Source organism: Vigna radiata, unplaced genomic scaffold (genome assembly GCF_000741045.1).
Source record: "Vigna radiata var. radiata cultivar VC1973A unplaced genomic scaffold, Vradiata_ver6 scaffold_153, whole genome shotgun sequence".
In the NCBI taxonomy this organism is placed as follows: Eukaryota; Viridiplantae; Streptophyta; class Magnoliopsida; order Fabales; family Fabaceae; genus Vigna; species Vigna radiata.
The window spans coordinates 378,995-398,310 of NW_014542917.1; the positions used below are offsets into that span (position 1 = coordinate 378,995).

Here is a 19,316-nt window from a genome sequence, read left to right on the forward strand (position 1 = left end):
TGGTGTTGTTAAGGAGGAAAGGGTACGGTGTCGGAGAGAAGGAGTGTTAGTGTTGGGAAAAGAAAGAAAGTGTGAAGATGGCGTCGAGCGGAGCGGTGCCGTTTTGGAGAGCAGCGGGTATGACCTACATCACATACTCTAACATATGCGCCAATCTCGTCAGAAATTGCCTCAAGGAACCCTACAAGGCCGAAGCCCTCTCTCGTGAGAAGGTCCATTTCTCTTTCTCCAAATGGGTCGAGGGCAAGCCTGAAAAACCAAGTATTCGCCTCTTCTCTTCTCAATTTTCATAATCTGTTTCGTTTAATTGCATCCACATAGATTTCATTTTAATTTCAGATGAAAAGGTTGTAATCATTGTTATACGTTTTATCTCTGTGTGGAGTATGGGAATAGATTCCCTCGTTCGCCAAAATCAATAACCCTAATTTTGGCATGGCAAATTTTGATCTTTATCTTCGTTTATATTCCTCGTAATCATGTCGTGGGAGGATCAATTCCCGTTTTGTGCGAATTAGCTGTCACCAGATCCTTCCCTTGGCATGCTCCATTTCTATGTTTTTTAATTGATGATAAAAGCTATTGATATGGTTCGCTAACCTTTGTCTCCGTTTTTTAGTCTTAATTACATGTATGTATGTGTTTATATGCATGTATATTGATCGTGGCATCCATGTCTGCAGGTTCCTATTTTGTGGGAACAAGATTTGTTAAGCTAAAGCGTTGCACTTGTTAAGGATTAATGGAGAATGCTTGTCATATTACTTTGAGTGTTTTCTATTTTCACTTTCGAAGAAAACTGAAAATGAAGCTAAAGTATCTTTGGTTGATCATTAGAAAATAATTTAAGAAAATGTATTTAAAATCAGGTTAAAATTTCCAATAAGTTGTTTTTATTTTCTGTTTTCTGTGCTTTGTATCACGGGTAACCATGGGAGTCCCTTGTCACTGTTATTGATGAGCCATTGTAATAGTTTTTTAAAAGTAAACAGGAAATTGAAATTGAAAATAAGAGGTGACATCATAGCACATTTTCTAAATCTTAACAGATTGAAAATAGAAAATATTTTCGCAAACCAAAACTTCACCTTGCTGCAAACACAATTTAGTGATACGGATTATTGGACAATTGGTTCACCAGTGCTGGGTTCTCTTGTTAAGCTAAAGTTATTTTGGTATATCAATAGAAAATAATTTAATACAATATTTGAATAGGATATTGTGATGTTTGGATAAAACATTCTAAACACACTTTTAAGTGCTGAACAAACTTTTGAACAAGGATACTCTCTATATGTCCTTTACTGAAATTCTAAACATACTTCTAGAAGGGGTCCTTGAGTTGATCATATTTTGCTGTTACTCATCGCCAAATGTTTTTCAGCTAACATCATGTTCGTGTATTCTGACCAAAGTGTTCAAATTTCTTTTTCAGCTGTTCGTTCTGACACCCCAGGGCAGTGATTCGGAATGCTGGAAGCAATAAATGCATAAATCATTGAGATCTGGAAGTTGATTGTCATTTTGAACCTTTTGTGGTCTTTTATGTTTAATTTCTTTGTTTTTTTTCGTTCCATGAAAAAAAACATTACTGGATTTTGATTCAGATGGTTATTCTTGTAATAATGAAGTTTAAACAAATGATTTTGAACTTAATGACAAGTGGTTTTGCACTTCAATCTGCTTCCAGGTCCTGAAATGAGAAAGCTGCTCAACTATGTTAAGCTGGGTCGTAAGTTTGTGAAATAATCCTAGAATAAATTGAAATGAATCGGGTTTTATACATTTTTTTACGATATTCGAAGATTCATATACACAGAATGCTCCATGGATCATTTTATTATACTGAGTTCTTATTAGCCTTTGTAATTTCAATGATGTTTTTGAAGAAAAGTGGGATATATGATATCACACGCAATGCATCTGTCAAGTAATGTTGCAAGTAGTCATTTTTGTGGTTAGAATGTCTTTTTAAGGGTTCATTTTGTAATTAATGATTTGTGATTAGCTATGGCCTAATGGCACTAATGATTCTGAGTGAAAGAAATAATTTTTTACGAACAGAAAGACTAATCCAATAGCAAAATTTGCAGGCAGCACTTGCTATAATGCAAGTGCTAATGTCGTTTTTCAATCTCTTCCGTCAAAACAAACACTTCACGAAGAAGGAAAATGAAAAATGGACAAAAAATGTTCCAAGTGTAAACTTATTCTCAAAATGTGAAAATGCAGTTCAAAGTTATTTTCTTAATTTTTTTTTTCACATTAAGGTACATTAACACGTTTTCATGAAAATTTTTATTTATTAACTTTTCAATTAGTAATAGTATCATTACAGCACACACCATGATATATTTATGATAAAATATGTAGAGAAGTTTACTTATTAAAACTTAAATCTAATTTTACTTCAAAGATCATAGGATAACCAGAAAAATTACAAAATAATACAAAGCAGTTAATATGTTTTCTTAACGGATCTTGTGAAATGTAGAAGATAAGGAAATATGTATAAGTTAAAAGAGTTGTTCAAATAGCCAGCTAATGGCTGATATTGATTATTTTGCTATGCTGTTTGCTGTTCTTTTCAGGTAGTCTCGTGCATGTGCTTTATCCTTCTATTTTTTGTACCAAGTGAGACCTATTCCATATTCGAAAAAGAGATAAATACAAAACAAAATTACATGTTAAAGTTCAACGATATGACTCCTTCATCATTCTTCCTATGGAAAAATAGTACACAATAATTCCACCCCAATTTAATACCCAAAAAATGTTTAAATTATAAAAAAAAATGTTCAGGATTTTATTATATCATTAAAAATAGTTTAGATAAAAAAAACCATTCCAAACTATTAAAACTCTCCTTTAGCAAAAAAAAAAAAGAAAGAAAAAAAAATAACTGGTTAATGATGCTACGTTCTACTATATGAACCTCGTGTTGCCTCTAATCTAAGGTCTTGGTAATGATGTACTTTAAGACATGAAGATGTAATCTGTGTGTACTTGTTTTAACTGAAATCTTAGTAATTATAATTTCATTGTCAATTTTGACTCTATTTGAAAAAAATAAATCAATTATTTCATTTTATTTTCCTTAATTCAACCTTTTTCAATGAGTGCCAGATAACATTTTTTTATCTTCATATTTTATATTTTTTATTTCTTAAAATGTGTAAAATAAAATACAACAAATCATAAAACGCAGTCCATCTCATGCCATCCTATACATCCAACTCTCTACCTAATAATCAAGTAAGTCACATTCTTCATTTGGAGGATGTACGATGGATAAAATTTTAAAAGATTAAAATAAAATGCCATAATTAAATAGGATAATATACTTATATAACACTTTTTTTTACTCGAATCTCATTTAGTTTTATTATATAATTAGTTCATGGTGGTATTTATTATTATTATTAATTTTAGAATAATTTTGAATCAATTACAAGATGACATATAAATAATATTTAAATATTGTAAAAAAAAAAATTACGTGAGTATTATTGTCTAATTGAATATCTTACCACCAAATATTTTGATTTGGCATTAATTTGATTATTTTAAACATCACTTTTTGGTGAAAAGGGTAAATCATTTACAGGTAAACAAACAAAAAGAAAGTGTATATGGAGAAGCAAGTAATTATTAGTTGGAGAAGTTAGAGCAAAAAGCACATTATTTTATTTATTTATTTTATTTTGAGAGAAGAAAAGAAAAATAAGGCGTGGTGTGCTGGCAATCTTCTCCTCTCTTCTCTCTCCGGGGCAATCTTAACTCTTGCCTTCACCGCGTTGTTAGGGATCAGAGAAATTGAAATTGAAATTGAAATTGAAATTGAAGCGAAACGGAAACAGAGTCTTCTTCTTTTCTATTTCTCCTCTGTGCTGCTGAGTGAGCTTACTCTCTTATTCGTGCGTAGATCGATCTACGTTTTGGATTCCAGTGTTTGAATTTGAACCCTAAAGTTCGGTGGTTGGTGATCTCGTCTCAGTTGGAATCTGTGGTTATGGCGACGGCGAAGACATCTCGGTCGAGAAGTTCGGTGGCGAATGCGAAGGAAAATGGACCTAAGCTTGAAGAAGGTCTCAATCCGTTCAAGACTGAAAAATTCGACGCAGAGTCCTATGTGCAGTCCAATTGCTCGCTCAACGATAAGGTTCTTTTCGTTTTCCACTTTACCGTTTCCTATTAGTTGCATATTCAGTGATCCGTTCCACACCTTTTCAATTGCGTTTGTTCGTAGTACCTCCTTTTTTCGAAACTCTGTTTAAATTATAAATCTATATTCGCAAGTTTATAGATGCTTCCTAAATTTCTCCTCACGGGGAGATGCATTGTTCTGCCACAGCATAAGCAAACGACAGTAATATACAGTGAATATTTGGTGAATGATTTCTCTTTCTTTTTCTTGTCTGTCATGTTACTCTAATTGAGTATTTATTGATATCTCGATAATAGGAGCTTAATTATTAGCTATACCTAAATGATGCTTGTGTTGAGGCCTATGAAGATCATTCAACTGGTTAGACTTAGATATATGAAGTTCATTGTTGCATGCTTCATTTCTTTTAATGTTCTCTTGACAATAGAATCTAAGTTGTTTTTAATTCAAAATAAAGCCACTCCTTAAAGCTAGGAAGTCAAGAGAGGACAAGCTTTATTTTTTATTGAAGTATCATGTGGCACACCTTGGCAACATGTGATATCCTTTGTCAATCCTGTTATTCATAAATTTTACAGTTTGAGATAGCTTTTACTTGTAATTGACTCCTTTTACTGGCTGAAAAGGGAAAATTTGTAGTTTCTTTCATACCTTCTCGGTGCTATTAGATACATGTCTCCTTCAACATCTATTTAAGACTCATGTAGTTGTGAAATAGCTTTCAACATGTAGTGATAGCCACTTAGGCATACTTTTTTCTCAATTAGAGTTGGACAAACTACTCCATAAGCACTAGAAGGAGAAGAAAATAAGTAGAAAAATGAAAAAAGTTTCTCCTTAACCTGAGATTAGCTTATGCAAGTTAAAAAGAAGATTTTGGAGAAGCTATACAAGAGATCTTCTACAAATTAACTTCTACGTAAGCTTATTTGTTTTTCTTACTTTCTTCTCCTATAAAGGCTTAAGGAAAAAATTATCCAAACAGGGCTTTAGTCATATGTAGTGTTGAAACCTGTTGTTGGATCCGTCTAGTTCCCACCAGGTAGAGAAAAATTTTCTTGACCTTCACATCAAGGGTATGCTTGGGACAACTTCAAAATTATATTATCATAATAATCAATTATATGTATTATTGGTTATATTCAGAATGTTCTATGTTTTGATAAGTTTGTTGAAAAGTGATTGTATGATAATTAAGTTCGTTTGGATGAAAAAAAAAAACAGTTTTGGCATATAAAAAAGAGTGTACGATGCTGGAAAAATGGAACTGTTGAAAAATGATCGTAACTTTCAGATTTTCAAGTTAAAAGAACAATTTATTTCTCCAGATTTTCTTTCAAATTTAAGTTATTTTCCTAAACATAGCTTATTTCTCAAAGATTTTTTCTGAAAAAAAACAGCTGTAATCTAAGATTTCAGATGTTAAAAATATGCTCTAAGTAATGCTACTTTGTTCCTCAGGAAATTAAACAATTGTGCTCATATTTGGTGGACTTGAAGAAAGCATCTGCTGAGGAGATGCGTCGAAGTGTCTATGCTAACTATGCAGCCTTCATACGGTTAGTTGTGCCAGTTTGTATCAATATTTTGAAAACTGAGTTGGTCCTTTTTACTAATAAAGAAAGAGATTCAAGGTGCTGAAATCGCACTAAAATTTTGTTAGACTTGTAAACAATATTAGCATACATATATTAAATACTTAAGTACACAAATGTTGTTATAGAAACTAAAATATATCTCTAATTCTGTATAATTGAGTAATGATACTATAGTAAGTTAATGTGGATAGAAAGAGAAAGAGGCAATGGATCTTTCTGAACTGCATAATCGTCACATGCAGCTGTTTCTTGAAAATCATTGTATATGAGGGTTAGTTTGTTTAAACTTAAAATAAATGTTTTGGAAAAATCAAGCTATTGAAGAAGCAGTATAAGATTTGCTTATTAAGAAAAGCGGAAAACTGTTTATTTTTAAGATAACAATATCAGACAAACACAAAAAAAAAAAAAACATAAATCTGCTTATTTTAATAGGCACCTTTTTTTTTTTTAAAAAAAAAAAGATAATTACAGGCAAACCGGTCCAACATCATTGACAATTAACTACAGAAACAATTATTCAGGCAATGGATGATGAGAAATAAAATTTTGAAAATTCTTGTTTGGGAGCACATGTAAAACTTGTGGCATCAGCCCCTAAATTCATTGGGTCCATTTAAACTATCTGTAATTGAAATTCCCCTCTGATATACTGAGATTTTCACAAAGCATGCATACAAACCATGATAATCTATATAAACAAAATCACTTAGTAATAAACACCAATGCTTTAGTGTTTAACAAACAGTCATCTACCACACCCTAGTTCTGCCTTTATTTCTGTCATAACTGAAGTATTGAGTGGTAGAGGAATAAAAATGATCTTTCAATCAGTTTGGCCAGTCAGACTACAATCAGTTTGTATTATTTTAATGGTTTTGAGGGGTTCTCATTCTTCGACTTAGAAGTCTGTCCGAACTGCTTACCAATTTGATTGGTTTGGTTTTGAAAATTCTGGTTTCAGTGGTTTGTACGCAATCTGTGTAAATCTTATGGTGCTTAAAAATTCTAAAAATGTCCTAATATTTTAGTTGTAACATCATATGATATCAAATAAATATTATATCAGCATATCATTGGAAAAAGGGTTCTGACATTGGTCATTCTTTGTTTGTGAGAAATATCTCCATCCCTGAATGTTTGGGTATGTTGGTTGGGGAGAGAGTTGTTCATGTACCTTTTTTTTCCCGCTAAATTACTCCAATGTCCCTTCCATTTTACGTTTCATAAACCAAAGTAATTATCTTAAAAAAAACTTCCGCAAACCCCCTCCTAGTTTATAAATTGATATAGGCAAACACAAACATTTCTTTTTAAATTAAATTGAGATAAATATTATTTTTACAGATTTTGACCGATTACACAAAATCCTTTGTCTAGTCTATTTCTTAAACTTTACACAAACACCCCTGTATTTTATATACATTACAATCAAATACCAATACAAAAATAAATTTTTTGAATTATTAATATTTAAACATACAAAAATGTTAAGATAACAATGAAATGATTTAAGGAAATGAAAAAAAATTAATAATGTTATTAAAAACAAAAATTATCAATGACAAGAATTATTTCAAAATTATTGCAATAAAAAAACATAACGAAGTAATAAAAATTCTATTATTCAATTCTTTAATGAACAATTTTAAATAAATAGTTTAATTGGATCCTATTAATTACTCTTGTGACTAGGCTTTTATTAGAATTTTGTTAGAAAAAAATGAAGATTTTATTTTGAATATGAAATAATAATTTATTTTTTGTTTATTTTCATGTGTTACTCTAATAATATTGTAAAACCTGTCTTTTAAGGATTTAATATTTTAAATTTTTACTATAATATGCTGGAATTTAATTGTAATGTATTTAAGAAATGGAAGGGATTTTATGTAGTATTTAACTAAGAGGTTTGTATATGTGACAAAATCTATAATCGGGATATCAAAGTCCAAATGATAACTGTGGGTTTAAACGTAACATATTTAAAATAGGAGGGATTTTGTGTATGTTCTAGAATTATAGGTAGTTTTGTGGAAGAAATGCAAAATAGAAGGTACATTTGAGTTTTTTCTTTACTCTTCTTTTTAATATACTTTATCCCTTCTATGTTTGGACCTAAAAAAGTAGCTGCTGCAATGTGTTTTAGCTAATGTTACTTAGCTGATATGTTGTGGGTCATATTTTGAATCTTAGCAATATTAATATTACAGAACATCTAAGGAGATATCAGATTTGGAGGGGGAGCTTTCATCTATTAGAAACCTGCTCTCCACACAAGCTGCCTTGATACATGGTTTAGCTGAAGGAGTTCACATCGAAGCATTATCAATTTCGAATTCTGATGGTTTTTCTTCAACTGCTACATCAGATTCTGAAGATAAGGAAATATCAGACCTAGACAAATGGTTGGTAGAGTTTCCTGATCTCTTGGATGTTCTCTTGGCTGAAAGGCGAGTGGAAGAAGCTTTGGCTGCTCTGGATGAAGGAGAACGTGTAGTTTCTGAGGCTAAAGAGATGAAATCTATCACCCCGTCTGTACTTTTGTCTCTACAGAATTCCATTGCTGAACGTAGACAAAAGCTAGCCGATCAGCTAACTGAAGCTGCTTGTCAGCCCTCCACACGTGGTGCTGAGCTACGTGCATCAGTTTCCGCCCTTAAAAGACTTGGAGATGGTCCCAATGCCCACAGCTTGCTACTTAATGCCCATCAACAGCGGTATCAATATAATATGCAAAGTCTTCGACCATCAAGCACCTCATATGGTGGAGCATATACTGCTGCTCTAGCCCAACTGGTATTCTCTGCAGTTGCTCAAGCTGCCAGTGATTCTTTGGCTATTTTTGGTGAAGAGCCAGCTTATACTTCGGAACTTGTCATGTGGGCTACAAAGCAAACAGAGGCCTTTGCTCTTCTGGTGAAAAGGCATGCATTAGCTTCATCAGCGGCTGCAGGAGGTTTAAGAGCTGCTGCAGAGTGTGTTCAAATAGCGCTGGGTCATTGCTCATTGTTGGAAGCTCGTGGTCTAGCCCTCTGTCCTGTGCTGTTGAAACTTTTTAGGCCTAGTGTTGAGCAAGCACTTGATGCTAATTTGAAACGAATTCAAGAGAGTACTGCTGCTTTGGCTGCGGCTGATGATTGGGTGCTTACATACCCTCCTACAGCTAGTCGTCAGAGTAGTAGGCCTTCAAGTATATCCATTAGTAATACAACAGCATTTCAACATAAACTTACAAGCAGTGCCCATCGCTTTAATTTGATGGTCCAGGTGAGAATTTCAGTTTTGACTTGTTAGACTGAAGTACTGAACAAAATGTTGCATTGCTTGCGACAGTGGGATTAGATGTTCAAAAACCAAGTGTACAAAATATTTGTTATTTCGATTCCTTAAGTGAATATACTTACAATTTTCTTAGTCCTGTGCTGTTGAATCTTCTCTGTTTCCTGTGTTCTTACTGAAGAAATAACTGCCTTCGTACAGAACACATACTCATCTGCACATTTTAATCTTGTTTAGATCTATACCAAGTTCTATATATGTTTCCTGTTTGGTTTTAATGGATTTATTTTGTTACTTCACTTCATGCTGGATGTTCTGTATACAGGATTTCTTTGAGGATGTAGGACCACTGCTTAGCATGCAGTTGGGAGGCCAAGCCCTGGAAGGATTGTTTCAAGTATTTAACTCCTATGTGAACACGCTCATAAAAGCATTACCAGGATCAATGGAGGAAGAGGCGAGCTTTGAAGAGTCTGGAAACAAAATTGTACGCATGGCTGAGACTGAGGATCAGCAAATTGCATTGCTAGCAAATGCCTCATTACTAGCTGATGAACTACTTCCACGTGCAGCTATGAAGCTTTCCCCCATAAATCAAGCTGCCTACAATGATGATAATCGAAGAAGAACCTCAGAAAGACAAAACCGTCATCCTGAACAAAGAGAATGGAGGAGAAGACTTGTTGGTTCAGTGGACAGATTAAAAGATACATTCTGTCGTCAACATGCACTGGACCTAATTTTTACCGAGGAAGGTGATAGTCATCTTACTGCTGACATGTATATAAATATGGATGGAAATGCTGAAGAAATTGAATGGCTTCCATCATTGATTTTTCAGGTATTTTGGAAATCTGATTCTTTAGTGAATATTTTTCTCCAGATTTTCTTATCTGCCTCATTATTCGGAAAAGTCAATTACAAATTGAGGAGTGCTAATGACACTGTTATTGCTTGAAATTTATTAGTAGTTACAAAATGAAAAGTGGAACTCATTAAATGAGTATGAATAAGATCTACAAAATTTATGACTTTCATTGAGTTTCAGCTAATAATAATGTCTACAAATTAGTGTATTACTAAGTTTTTTCTCTTTGAATTTTTTTTTTCCATTTCCCATGGTCCGCTGCATGTGTGTTTTGTGTAATATCTCTTGGTGGGCGACATGAAGCTCCATTCTGATTCTTTTAATGTGTTATCCTATGTCCAAGTGTTGGTTTATTTGAAATATAAGTATGCATTCTGATACAGATACTTAATCATGGTACTGAGCGAAATAATTTTCTTGAAGTGTCTGTTACTATTGAGTATTAACCTTAATTATCTGGCTGACTATGGAAGTTCTTAGTCCTAATATATGAATTCACTGTTTTGTTTGTGTTCATTCTTGTGGTTAAATGTCTCCTTCTGCCTACCAAAAGGGATTAAACATTGTGCCATTTCTTACACACAAATCAACTTTATAATCACGAAAGAAATCATACTATATATGTTGTTTACGTACATCATGATCAAGCTTGAGGCGCTAGCAGCATGTCTATCTCTATCTTCAATATTTTAAAGATCGAATTTGTCGTAGTCATCTCTCACACATGCAATATTAGTGAGCTTGTTTACACTAGCATCGCATAGCAATTCACTTTACTTTCACATCATCTTACTCATTGGATCTGGTTCCTGTAAATTGAGCAGTTTACTCAGAGGGTTATGTAAATAAAATTCATCTATGAAAAAATCAAATGTTGATGTTACCATTCATGCCCAACAAATCATATTTGTGTACCTAATATTTATTGACACGATGCGGCAGTAAGATGAATTTCCATCGGATGCGTGTGTAAAAAAATGTCTACACTTACAGTGTATATAAATTAGTATGTGTGTGTAAACTGAGAACACTGAAACATTTAACCTCCTATTTTCCCAAGCAGACATGATTATTTTATTTCTTCCTACAGTTTGATACTATCATCATATATATTACCTATATGTGAATTTATTTTTCAAGCGGAGTTCTTATTGATTTGCTTTACTCCATTGAATTTTTATAACGAATATATCTTCTATGACCTTGTTCTACATTGGATTTGGATTACAGAGCCGTTATTCTTTATAACTCGTTTGATACACGTTGGATTTTTTAAATGTTTTTTTTTTTCTTTTGCTATATGAATTATCTTTCCTCTTATGCTAAAGTCATTGCAAATTATCTTCTAACTTCATTACCGAGTTATACTACAAATATTATTCAAATATCTGATGAGGCTATTATTTTATTGTTCAGGAGCTTTTTGTAAAACTAAACCGAATGGCCATTATAGCAGCAGATATGTTTGTAGGGAGGGAAAGATTTGCTACGCTGCTCTTGATGAGACTTACAGAAACTGTTATGTTGTGGCTTTCAGAAGACCAGAGCTTTTGGGATGATATTGAGGAAGGGCCCAGGCCGTTAGGCCCCCTTGGTCTTCAACAGGTATGATATTGGAGTTCTTTTATTATAATACCATATAGTTTTCTTTTGTTTTGGTCACCTGCCAGAACAGACAAAAATTGATGCCTTCAAATGCAATCTAAATAGGAGAGTTTTATTTAGGATAAATATGTGCGACTCAAGTCTTCTAACAAACAGTGCCACAAAATTTTAAAAAATGAAAGACTAAATTGCAATTGTGGTCTCTATTTAATTCCTGATCCACGATTTCGGTACGCCTATTTAATTTTTTTTCGCAACTTTGACCTATTTTAAAAAAAAAAAATCATGAATTGTAGTCTAAACCTCAATTTTGGATATATTTCTTTTATTTTGATCCAGTTGAACCTTAAACCAGACATCCATTCAAAGAACCATCAAAAGATAATTTCATTAATTAAAATTTAAAAAGTAGAGGAGATAAACTTTGGAACGAACCAAAGTTTCCAATTTTATGAAATTGGAAAACCAAAATCATGGGAAAAAATGTGTAGCCAAAATTGTGGCTAAAAAATTAAAGGGGGACCAAATTTTAATTTAGTTTATAATAAATACTTTCTAATTTATTTGAATAATACTGAAATAATTAATTTAAAGTAAGTGTAGAAATAATCCAAAACAAATTGGAAGACGCCAAAATAAATACATTATGAGCCTAAATAATTACTGATTATTTTTCATTTGATGCATATTTGTCCTTTTATACAAGTGTCAAATATCAGTTAGTCTGTGCTATCAAAAACATGGAGATACCACTTTAACAATGCTAGTCACTTGGATTCTGGTCATACTTTCATCTCCATTGTTGAAGAACAGATTGAAAATAACTATTCCTCCCCCTCAAGAAAATTTTTCCATGTTCTCGACTATTATTTAAAAATTAAATTGACAACATTGACCTTGCTGAATGAATGCCTAAACATTTGTTGTGATGATTAGAAATCAATAGATACAAACATGGTTGAACCTCGTGAACGGAAAAGTTTACTGTGGCCACATAATTTTTTTTTCACGTTGTGCAGTTCTATTTGGATATGAAGTTTGTCGTATGTTTTGCTTCGCACGGTCGGTATTTGTCAAGAAATTTGCAACGAATTGTGAATGAGATTATAACAAAAGCGATGTCTGCATTTTCCGCAACAGGAATGGATCCATACAGGTTTGTTGTCACCATCAACATACTATCTTAACACGAAGGAAAATGTGTCTGCAAATGTCTTTTCTGTTAAAATTTTGATTTAAAAGGAATTTATGTTAATATATAATATCTTTGGCAGAGAACTGCCAGAAGACGAATGGTTTAACGACATATGTCAAGATGCAATGGAGAGACTTAGTGGAAAGCCAAAAGAAATAAATGGGGAGAGAGACCTTAGCAGCCCTACAGCATCTGTCTCTGCTCAGTCAATTTCATCTGTGAGATCGCATAATAGTTCGTGAGGCATAGTTGCATTGTAAATTAAGTCATTCGTGAAATTGGTAAGCAGATTTTTGTACTCTATGGAGATCCATCTCGTCATTGCTCCTCGTCTTCTCCCTACGCAGCAATCATCTTACCTAATTTAGGGGGAATAACACTGAATTTGTGTAGATTAAGTTTTCCATAGTCAGGTGTTTGCCAATATTTTTTCCATCTTGTCAATTTGCCTGTTGGTTTGTAAATGTTGACTTGATTATTTTGTTCGCATTCTCAAACATTATTCTTTTCAAATAAGTGTACTTAAATTTTTGCATACCTTTTATTCTTTAGGTTTTATTTGATCCATGTCACTGATTCTTAAGTTGCAGATTGGATGACTATTTAAGCGTTTAAAATTGTAATTTGTAAAACATCTAATAAAATAAAAGCCACACATAATCGATTTATTACAATGAGATTTATATTTAAATAATATAGTTTTGCAAAACCATTACAAAAAATGCAATGAAGAATTTAGTAAAGAATCAATTCAAGTTATTTTAATTTAATCAGATGTCCCTGCATGGACGTTATTACAATTGTAGATATCAAACTAAATGATGCTCGATTTTGAATGCCATTTGTAGTTTTATTAAATTTATGAAATAATTAAATTAACGATATGCAAACCAGAGCTTCATTGCTAACGTGCATTTAAAACATGGAATTGAATTTTATTTACACGTTCAGTATTAGAAATGCATAACTAAACACTTGATAAAGCTGCTAAAATGTCATTTCATTCCTCTGGAAAATACTGCAAACGTAGTCAGCGACAAATGCCTATTAATAAGGGTGAATTGTTGGCTTTAGTTCTAACAAAAGCACCCAGTACTCTGATGCATCAGTGATGGGTAGATCTGAATTTAGTACAACAATTGATGTCTCTAGTTTGAAACTCAACTCCGAAGTTGCAATTTTCATTGCAAAACTTGGACCACTGTTCATAAATAAGGGTGAGAATTCTACACCCATTAGTCCATATTCCTCGGTATTTATTCTTGACCTATCAGTTTCTTCTGTTACACAAATTAAACTTTTGCTACAATAGATTTTGAAAACTAGCAAAGAATTAGCATGTAGAGGACAAAATAAGTCAGTTAACTGTTTAATGAGTATAACTCAAAGGGGGCGGCTTCACTTGATAATCGACAGAAGTTGCAACCTAATTTGATTGTCGTTCACCAAAGCCAACAAAGATTACCTGCAATGATATGGCAGCAGCAGTAATGGATCTCCCATTATTTTCTCGTATTGAAATCCTGTATAAATCAGAGAATATATGACTCCGCGGATTTCCTTTAAATAGGTCTCAATAGCTTGAATATCCAAGCATCAACACCAATGCTCTGATTAAATGGAGTCATGAATGACGGATTGAATGGGAAAAATATTAAATATGGTGTAATGAAAATGGTAATATGATAGTGGAAAGGGTAGCATGACCATTGCTATGACATCCTTATTTCTCCAGATCCTAGCCAGGTCGTGATATGTAATAAAAGTATCAGCACAAGATGTCATGTCAAATAAGCACCAAATGAACCTAAAGTTAGAAAATAGAAGCCAAAAGCCTGATGGAATAAGCATTCCTAATGCCAATGTACACAGAATGTATATATGACCATAAAGCACACAATTTAAACAAAATTTAGACCCATGCATCAATTCTACAGGTGATAATACCATCTAAACCTATAAAAAGTAATCTGGGAATCAACACATGTTGCCAAGAAATGCATGTCCGATTAGTATAACATAGCCAAATGTATGTATATGATGCCACTGTGCATTCATTCACATGAGCAAGGATGCTAATGGCGATGACTTGATGATCAATGGATGCATGTGACAGCAGCAAGATGCATCCTATTATGTGGTAATATTTGTCGGAGCATAAAGAACAGATTACATCCCCTTCAAGCTACTGATAAGTCATTGTTGGTGGAGCTCCATTAGCAGTGGGAACAGCAATAGGAATATTATCTTTCCTTTTTCCAAATGGATTTTTTGAATATCTACTAAGAAGTCAAGAAAAACACCAAAAAAATTCCCTGCACATAACAGCATCACAACCGAGTTTGTACCAAACTGAATGCCAAGGATAAGAACTCTTGAATCCAGCTTAAGAGATAATGGATGATAGAAAAAAAAAATCAACACTGAAAACATATGAAGCCCGAATAATAAGATTTACTATATGATTGACCTATAGAGCACTAACACATGCAGCTGTATTCATGTTAGATCAGACTGCAAAACAATTAAACCCTTAAAAAGTAGTTGAATTGAAAGAAACCCATGGTTCTAGTTTCATTGATGCACAGGCACATTAATGAGAAAAAAAAATCGTGGTATGATCTTACAAATGCAAACATTTTAGTAAAAATGTCTTCCGTAGTCTCCAGAGCTACAACCCCAGATGCAGTCAACTTTTAAAAAGTGAACAGGGCAAGAGAATCAAAAAGAAAATATCAGGGTGCTTGACAATATAAAAAAGGATATTGTATCCGCATGCCAACGGAGCCAGAACTTGGGATAACAGCACCCTGCAGGTTATGGTGCACATTGGTAGCACTATTCACGTCCTGCAATAGGTCATGGAATGTCAAACCAAGGAAAATTCACCAGAAGCAAAGCACAAGTATTCACCAATTAACAAGTTAGACAAGTTTATTGAAAGATCACTGACTTCAAACTCAATGAAGCAAACTGTATGCCTCTCCTGTCTCAAAATCTTCATTTGCTTAAAACCAGGTTGTCTGCAACACAAAGTTGATCCAAATAATGTTCCGAGTCTTTTAGGATAGAAAAATGCCATGTAAGCTGAACAAAAGAACCAGTGGTCAAGGGCTAAATGTACTTACACACTGAAAAGGCCCCTTACTTCTTCCTCATTTATGTTCTCTCCCAAGTTCCCAATAAACAGGGTGTTGCAAGGAGGGTTATCTTTTGTGTTCTATTCAAAATAATAAAGTTAAAGATAGTAACACACTGTATCATTCTTTGTGTATAATCAAATCTAAATTAGAAAAAACAAAGTTTCAATAAATCAAACACCAAAAAAATCAGATAACTTGGCAAAGAAAAGAAAAATAAAGCAAGATAAGAACTCAACTAAAAAGCACCTTGGACTTTTTCCAGCCAGAAGATTACTCAAGATAATTATATGTAAAATTGAAAAAACCCTTAGTGTTCTTACACTGACATGAGTAATTAATGTACAGCATTCCTAGAGATTTATAATTGTGATCTATAAAGCACCAGCACTTCAATTTGCTTCACGTATTTTTATATGATACTGTAGGGTACTTCACCTAGACAAATTGATAGTATTCAAACCTATGGAGACCAGTACTTTTATTCGTTTCACATATCTGACACCAATGCTTTTGGATACTTCATTGGTATGAGTTGAGGGTCCACAATTTTTCAATGCATTATTATCCTTGCCAATAATAACCATTGCTAAAATAGGGATAGTGATCATCATAATATGTACACCGAATACCAGTTAGGTCTACATTCAACAATTTATCCAGTAAACTCATAGCTAATGTCTCCCCACCTATACCCATTGGGAAATAAAATACCAAACTCTTAAATGTCTGTTCAGCATGTCATGAGCACAGTACTATGTTGATAAATTCACCATTTGTTAAATTAATGATGTGAAATAAATTATCCAGGGCAGAGATCAGGTCCTTTGTGACCAAAAGAGATTTACAATGAGCAAGTGTCATATTCATATTATCATATAGAATGGGTAAACCAGGATTTAAAAACCTTCCTTTTAAAACATGCGCTGAAGATTACAAAACAAGGAGTGATAACTTAATCATTGAAGGGGAAATCACGTGAAAATAAATGCACTAAAATATGAGCTAAACATTGCAGACATGGAGTGATCATTGAAGGGGAAATCAAGTGAAACTAAATGTGTTAACCCATGTTCCCCGTTTAAAATGAGTTGACCAATGTGGGACATGGAGCGATGATATAATCATTGACTAGAAACACATTTGCAAAGAATAAATTCACATCAAGTTAGATTTTCATGCAGAAGCTGCTACTATGGGGAGAGTTAACAGAGAGACTGAGCGGAAATAAAGATTTCCTGAGGCAGTTCCAAACATACATTAAAGCAATATTCACATTTTCAGCCACTCTCACCTGAACTGGAACATAACTACTAGGCGCTGCTATGGGAGCAGGAGTAGGCATTGGTACAGGTGCAACCGGATAGCCCGCATATGGATCATATGGAGGAGGTGGTGGCGGAGCCATGTATCTGGACCATAGAAAAACTGTCACAAACTAAGAGCAAACACATTGATAAAAGTAAAATCAATGCAATTGCAAACTAAAATTATTACATTGAGATAAAAATTTCTTAATTTTCTTGGAGTGGGTGTCAAATATATCGGCGGTGCTTACCCATGCGGCCCCCAAACAGGTGGCGGGGGAGGATGAAAAGGAGATGGAGATGTATAAGCAGTATGTGTATAATCACCAGCCGTTCTTAATCGTTTACTTTGATCAAAAGCACCAGCATCAGCTCCAATTCCTACAAAGAAACAATGAATGCCGTGCATTCAAGTCAACCAATAAAAGGGGATCACTAACACGAAAAATTAGAGTTAGCAAATGCGAAGCTAGCGAAGGTTTCGATTTCAGATACAGCTACAGATTGAAACTTAAAACAAGCTCACCCCTTTTCACGAAGAGATTTTTTTTGGCCATCTCAGTGTGGAGGACGGACTTGGTATCGGGATCGAAGAGCATGTCCTGGAGAATATCTTTGGCCGCGAGTGCTTGGTGCGGAGCGGTGAACAGAGCGAAACCCATTGGCTTTTCCGCTTTAAAATTCAACTGAGAAGCTTCAAAGCCGGGTAACCATCTCAGCAGATTCTGAAGTTCCCTCTCTTTCACATCTTCGGGAAGACCAGTTATGAATATCGTTCGAACCTCATCGCCGGCGTGAGGAGGTGCGGTCGCGGCCGCTGGAGGTGGCGGAGGAGGAGCCGCGGCCGCTGGGGGCCATTGCTGATGGTATGGATGGATGCCGGTGCCAGCCATTGCGTGCGATCAAACCCTAAGCCTAACCCTAATCCTCAACTCAACCCCAATCTTCTTTCTCTTCTATACCCTCCTCCTTGCTCCTCTTTCTAAATAATGTTTCTAAATTCTAACAATTTTTCTTTTTCCTTATTGAATTTTAAATAGATCTAAGAACCTCTAAACAGTAATCATTTATTGAATTTATGAACACTATATTTATATTTTAAATTATTAACTAATATTAAGTTTTTATTTCTTAATATGTTAAATATATTTTAAAAAATCAGTCTCCTCTTAGTAGACATTTGTTTAAATCTATAAATTACTCTTTGTTACAATGCAAGCCATTTTTCTAACAATATTTAATATATAATTATAAAAAAAATTTATAAAATCATTTACTTTTGCATATATTTATAAATTAGTATCTGGCAGAAAAAAAAAATGCTACAATAATAAATATATAGGAAGTAACTTCAATTCATCGTTCAAGAACAAGAAATGCATTTAGAACTAACAACAAGTAAGAATAAAGGTATTCCTGAATTATTCACAATATTAGATTGTCATGTGTTTCATAGAGAAATTGTTGATGTCCAGGATAAATAATTGAGAAAAATCATCTATGATGAAAATATTAAATTTTGTTGTTTATATGCATTTTATAAATTAGAAAAATGAGACATATGTCATAAATATAATATAAAATAAAACTTAACATTTATTATATACATATAAAACAATTTTTTATTTTATTATAATTTGGTTATAAAATAAGTTTAAATTATTTTGTACTAACTACTGAGAATAAATAACTTTAACAATAAAAATAATTCAATAACATATCATCTTGAATAAAACTTATTTATTTAAATCTTCGGTAGAATCTTCAATTATAAATTAATTTAAACATAATTAACTCTATTATTTATTATTGTTATTACTATTATTATTTATTTATATATATATATATATATAATAATAATAATAATAAAAATAAAATAAGATTAGATACACTCCATACAGTAAAATAACATGTAATAAATAAAAGAAAAATTACATATAAAAATAATAGAAGTTTCTTGTGTAAGGACCTGAAAATAAGCTTAGGGCCATTGGACCTTATGAATTGAGGCAATCAGATCCATAAATTTAGAGTGCCTCAATCTTAGAGAGGGTCTTTCTTTTTCAAAAATCAGATTTTTCATTTTTGCTTTTTCTCCTTCTCTCTCTAAAGAGGAACCTTTCTTCCTAAGCATATAGTTCTGACTTCTCTCT

General features: G+C 33.1%; 3 protein-coding genes across 3 annotated transcripts; 2 read left to right on the top strand and 1 right to left on the bottom strand.

Moving 5' to 3' along the window:
- On the top strand, nucleotides 1-1,679 carry LOC106752634 (ATP synthase subunit epsilon, mitochondrial). Its single transcript, XM_014634346.2, has 2 exons — nucleotides 1-261; nucleotides 1,436-1,679. The coding sequence occupies exons 1-2, from the start codon at nucleotides 78-80 to the stop codon at nucleotides 1,462-1,464; spliced, it is 213 nt and encodes a 70-aa protein (XP_014489832.1). The 5' UTR covers nucleotides 1-77; the 3' UTR covers nucleotides 1,465-1,679.
- Nucleotides 1,680-3,704: 2,025 nt separating this feature from the next.
- LOC106752657 (exocyst complex component EXO84B) lies at nucleotides 3,705-13,253 on the top strand. The gene is made up of 7 exons (XM_014634385.2): nucleotides 3,705-4,162; nucleotides 5,630-5,727; nucleotides 7,980-9,036; nucleotides 9,374-9,889; nucleotides 11,333-11,521; nucleotides 12,541-12,677; nucleotides 12,796-13,253. Exons 1-7 carry the CDS (start codon nucleotides 4,013-4,015, stop codon nucleotides 12,956-12,958), a joined length of 2,310 nt encoding a protein of 769 aa, XP_014489871.1. The 5' UTR covers nucleotides 3,705-4,012; the 3' UTR covers nucleotides 12,959-13,253.
- A 615-nt stretch (nucleotides 13,254-13,868) lies between these two features.
- On the bottom strand, nucleotides 13,869-18,161 carry LOC106752659 (U1 small nuclear ribonucleoprotein A). The gene is made up of 7 exons (XM_014634387.2): nucleotides 17,690-18,161; nucleotides 17,415-17,544; nucleotides 17,151-17,268; nucleotides 15,845-15,936; nucleotides 15,670-15,739; nucleotides 15,483-15,565; nucleotides 13,869-14,995 (listed from the first exon to the last, which is right to left on the bottom strand). The coding sequence occupies exons 1-7, from the start codon at nucleotides 18,054-18,056 to the stop codon at nucleotides 14,902-14,904; spliced, it is 954 nt and encodes a 317-aa protein (XP_014489873.1). The 5' UTR covers nucleotides 18,057-18,161; the 3' UTR covers nucleotides 13,869-14,901.
- Nucleotides 18,162-19,316: the final 1,155 nt, after the last annotated feature.

Bases quoted from the DNA above. Each gene is read 5' to 3' on its own strand.
- LOC106752659 (XM_014634387.2), bottom strand. From the start codon at position 18,056: ATGGCTGGCACCGGCATCCATCCATACCATCAGCAATGGCCCCCAGCG. The intron at 15,937-17,150 runs GTGAGAGTGGCT...TATTTTGAATAG, and splicing joins GTAGTTATGTTCCAGTTCAG to AACACAAAAGATAACCCTCC. The intron at 15,566-15,669 runs GTCAGTGATCTT...GACCTATTGCAG, and splicing joins TTTGCTTCATTGAGTTTGAA to GACGTGAATAGTGCTACCAA.
- LOC106752657 (XM_014634385.2), top strand. From the start codon at position 4,013: ATGGCGACGGCGAAGACATCTCGGTCGAGAAGTTCGGTGGCGAATGCG. The intron at 5,728-7,979 runs GTTAGTTGTGCC...TTAATATTACAG, and splicing joins AACTATGCAGCCTTCATACG to AACATCTAAGGAGATATCAG. The intron at 9,037-9,373 runs GTGAGAATTTCA...TTCTGTATACAG, and splicing joins GCTTTAATTTGATGGTCCAG to GATTTCTTTGAGGATGTAGG.
- LOC106752634 (XM_014634346.2), top strand. From the start codon at position 78: ATGGCGTCGAGCGGAGCGGTGCCGTTTTGGAGAGCAGCGGGTATGACC. The intron at 262-1,435 runs GTATTCGCCTCT...TTTCTTTTTCAG, and splicing joins GGGCAAGCCTGAAAAACCAA to CTGTTCGTTCTGACACCCCA.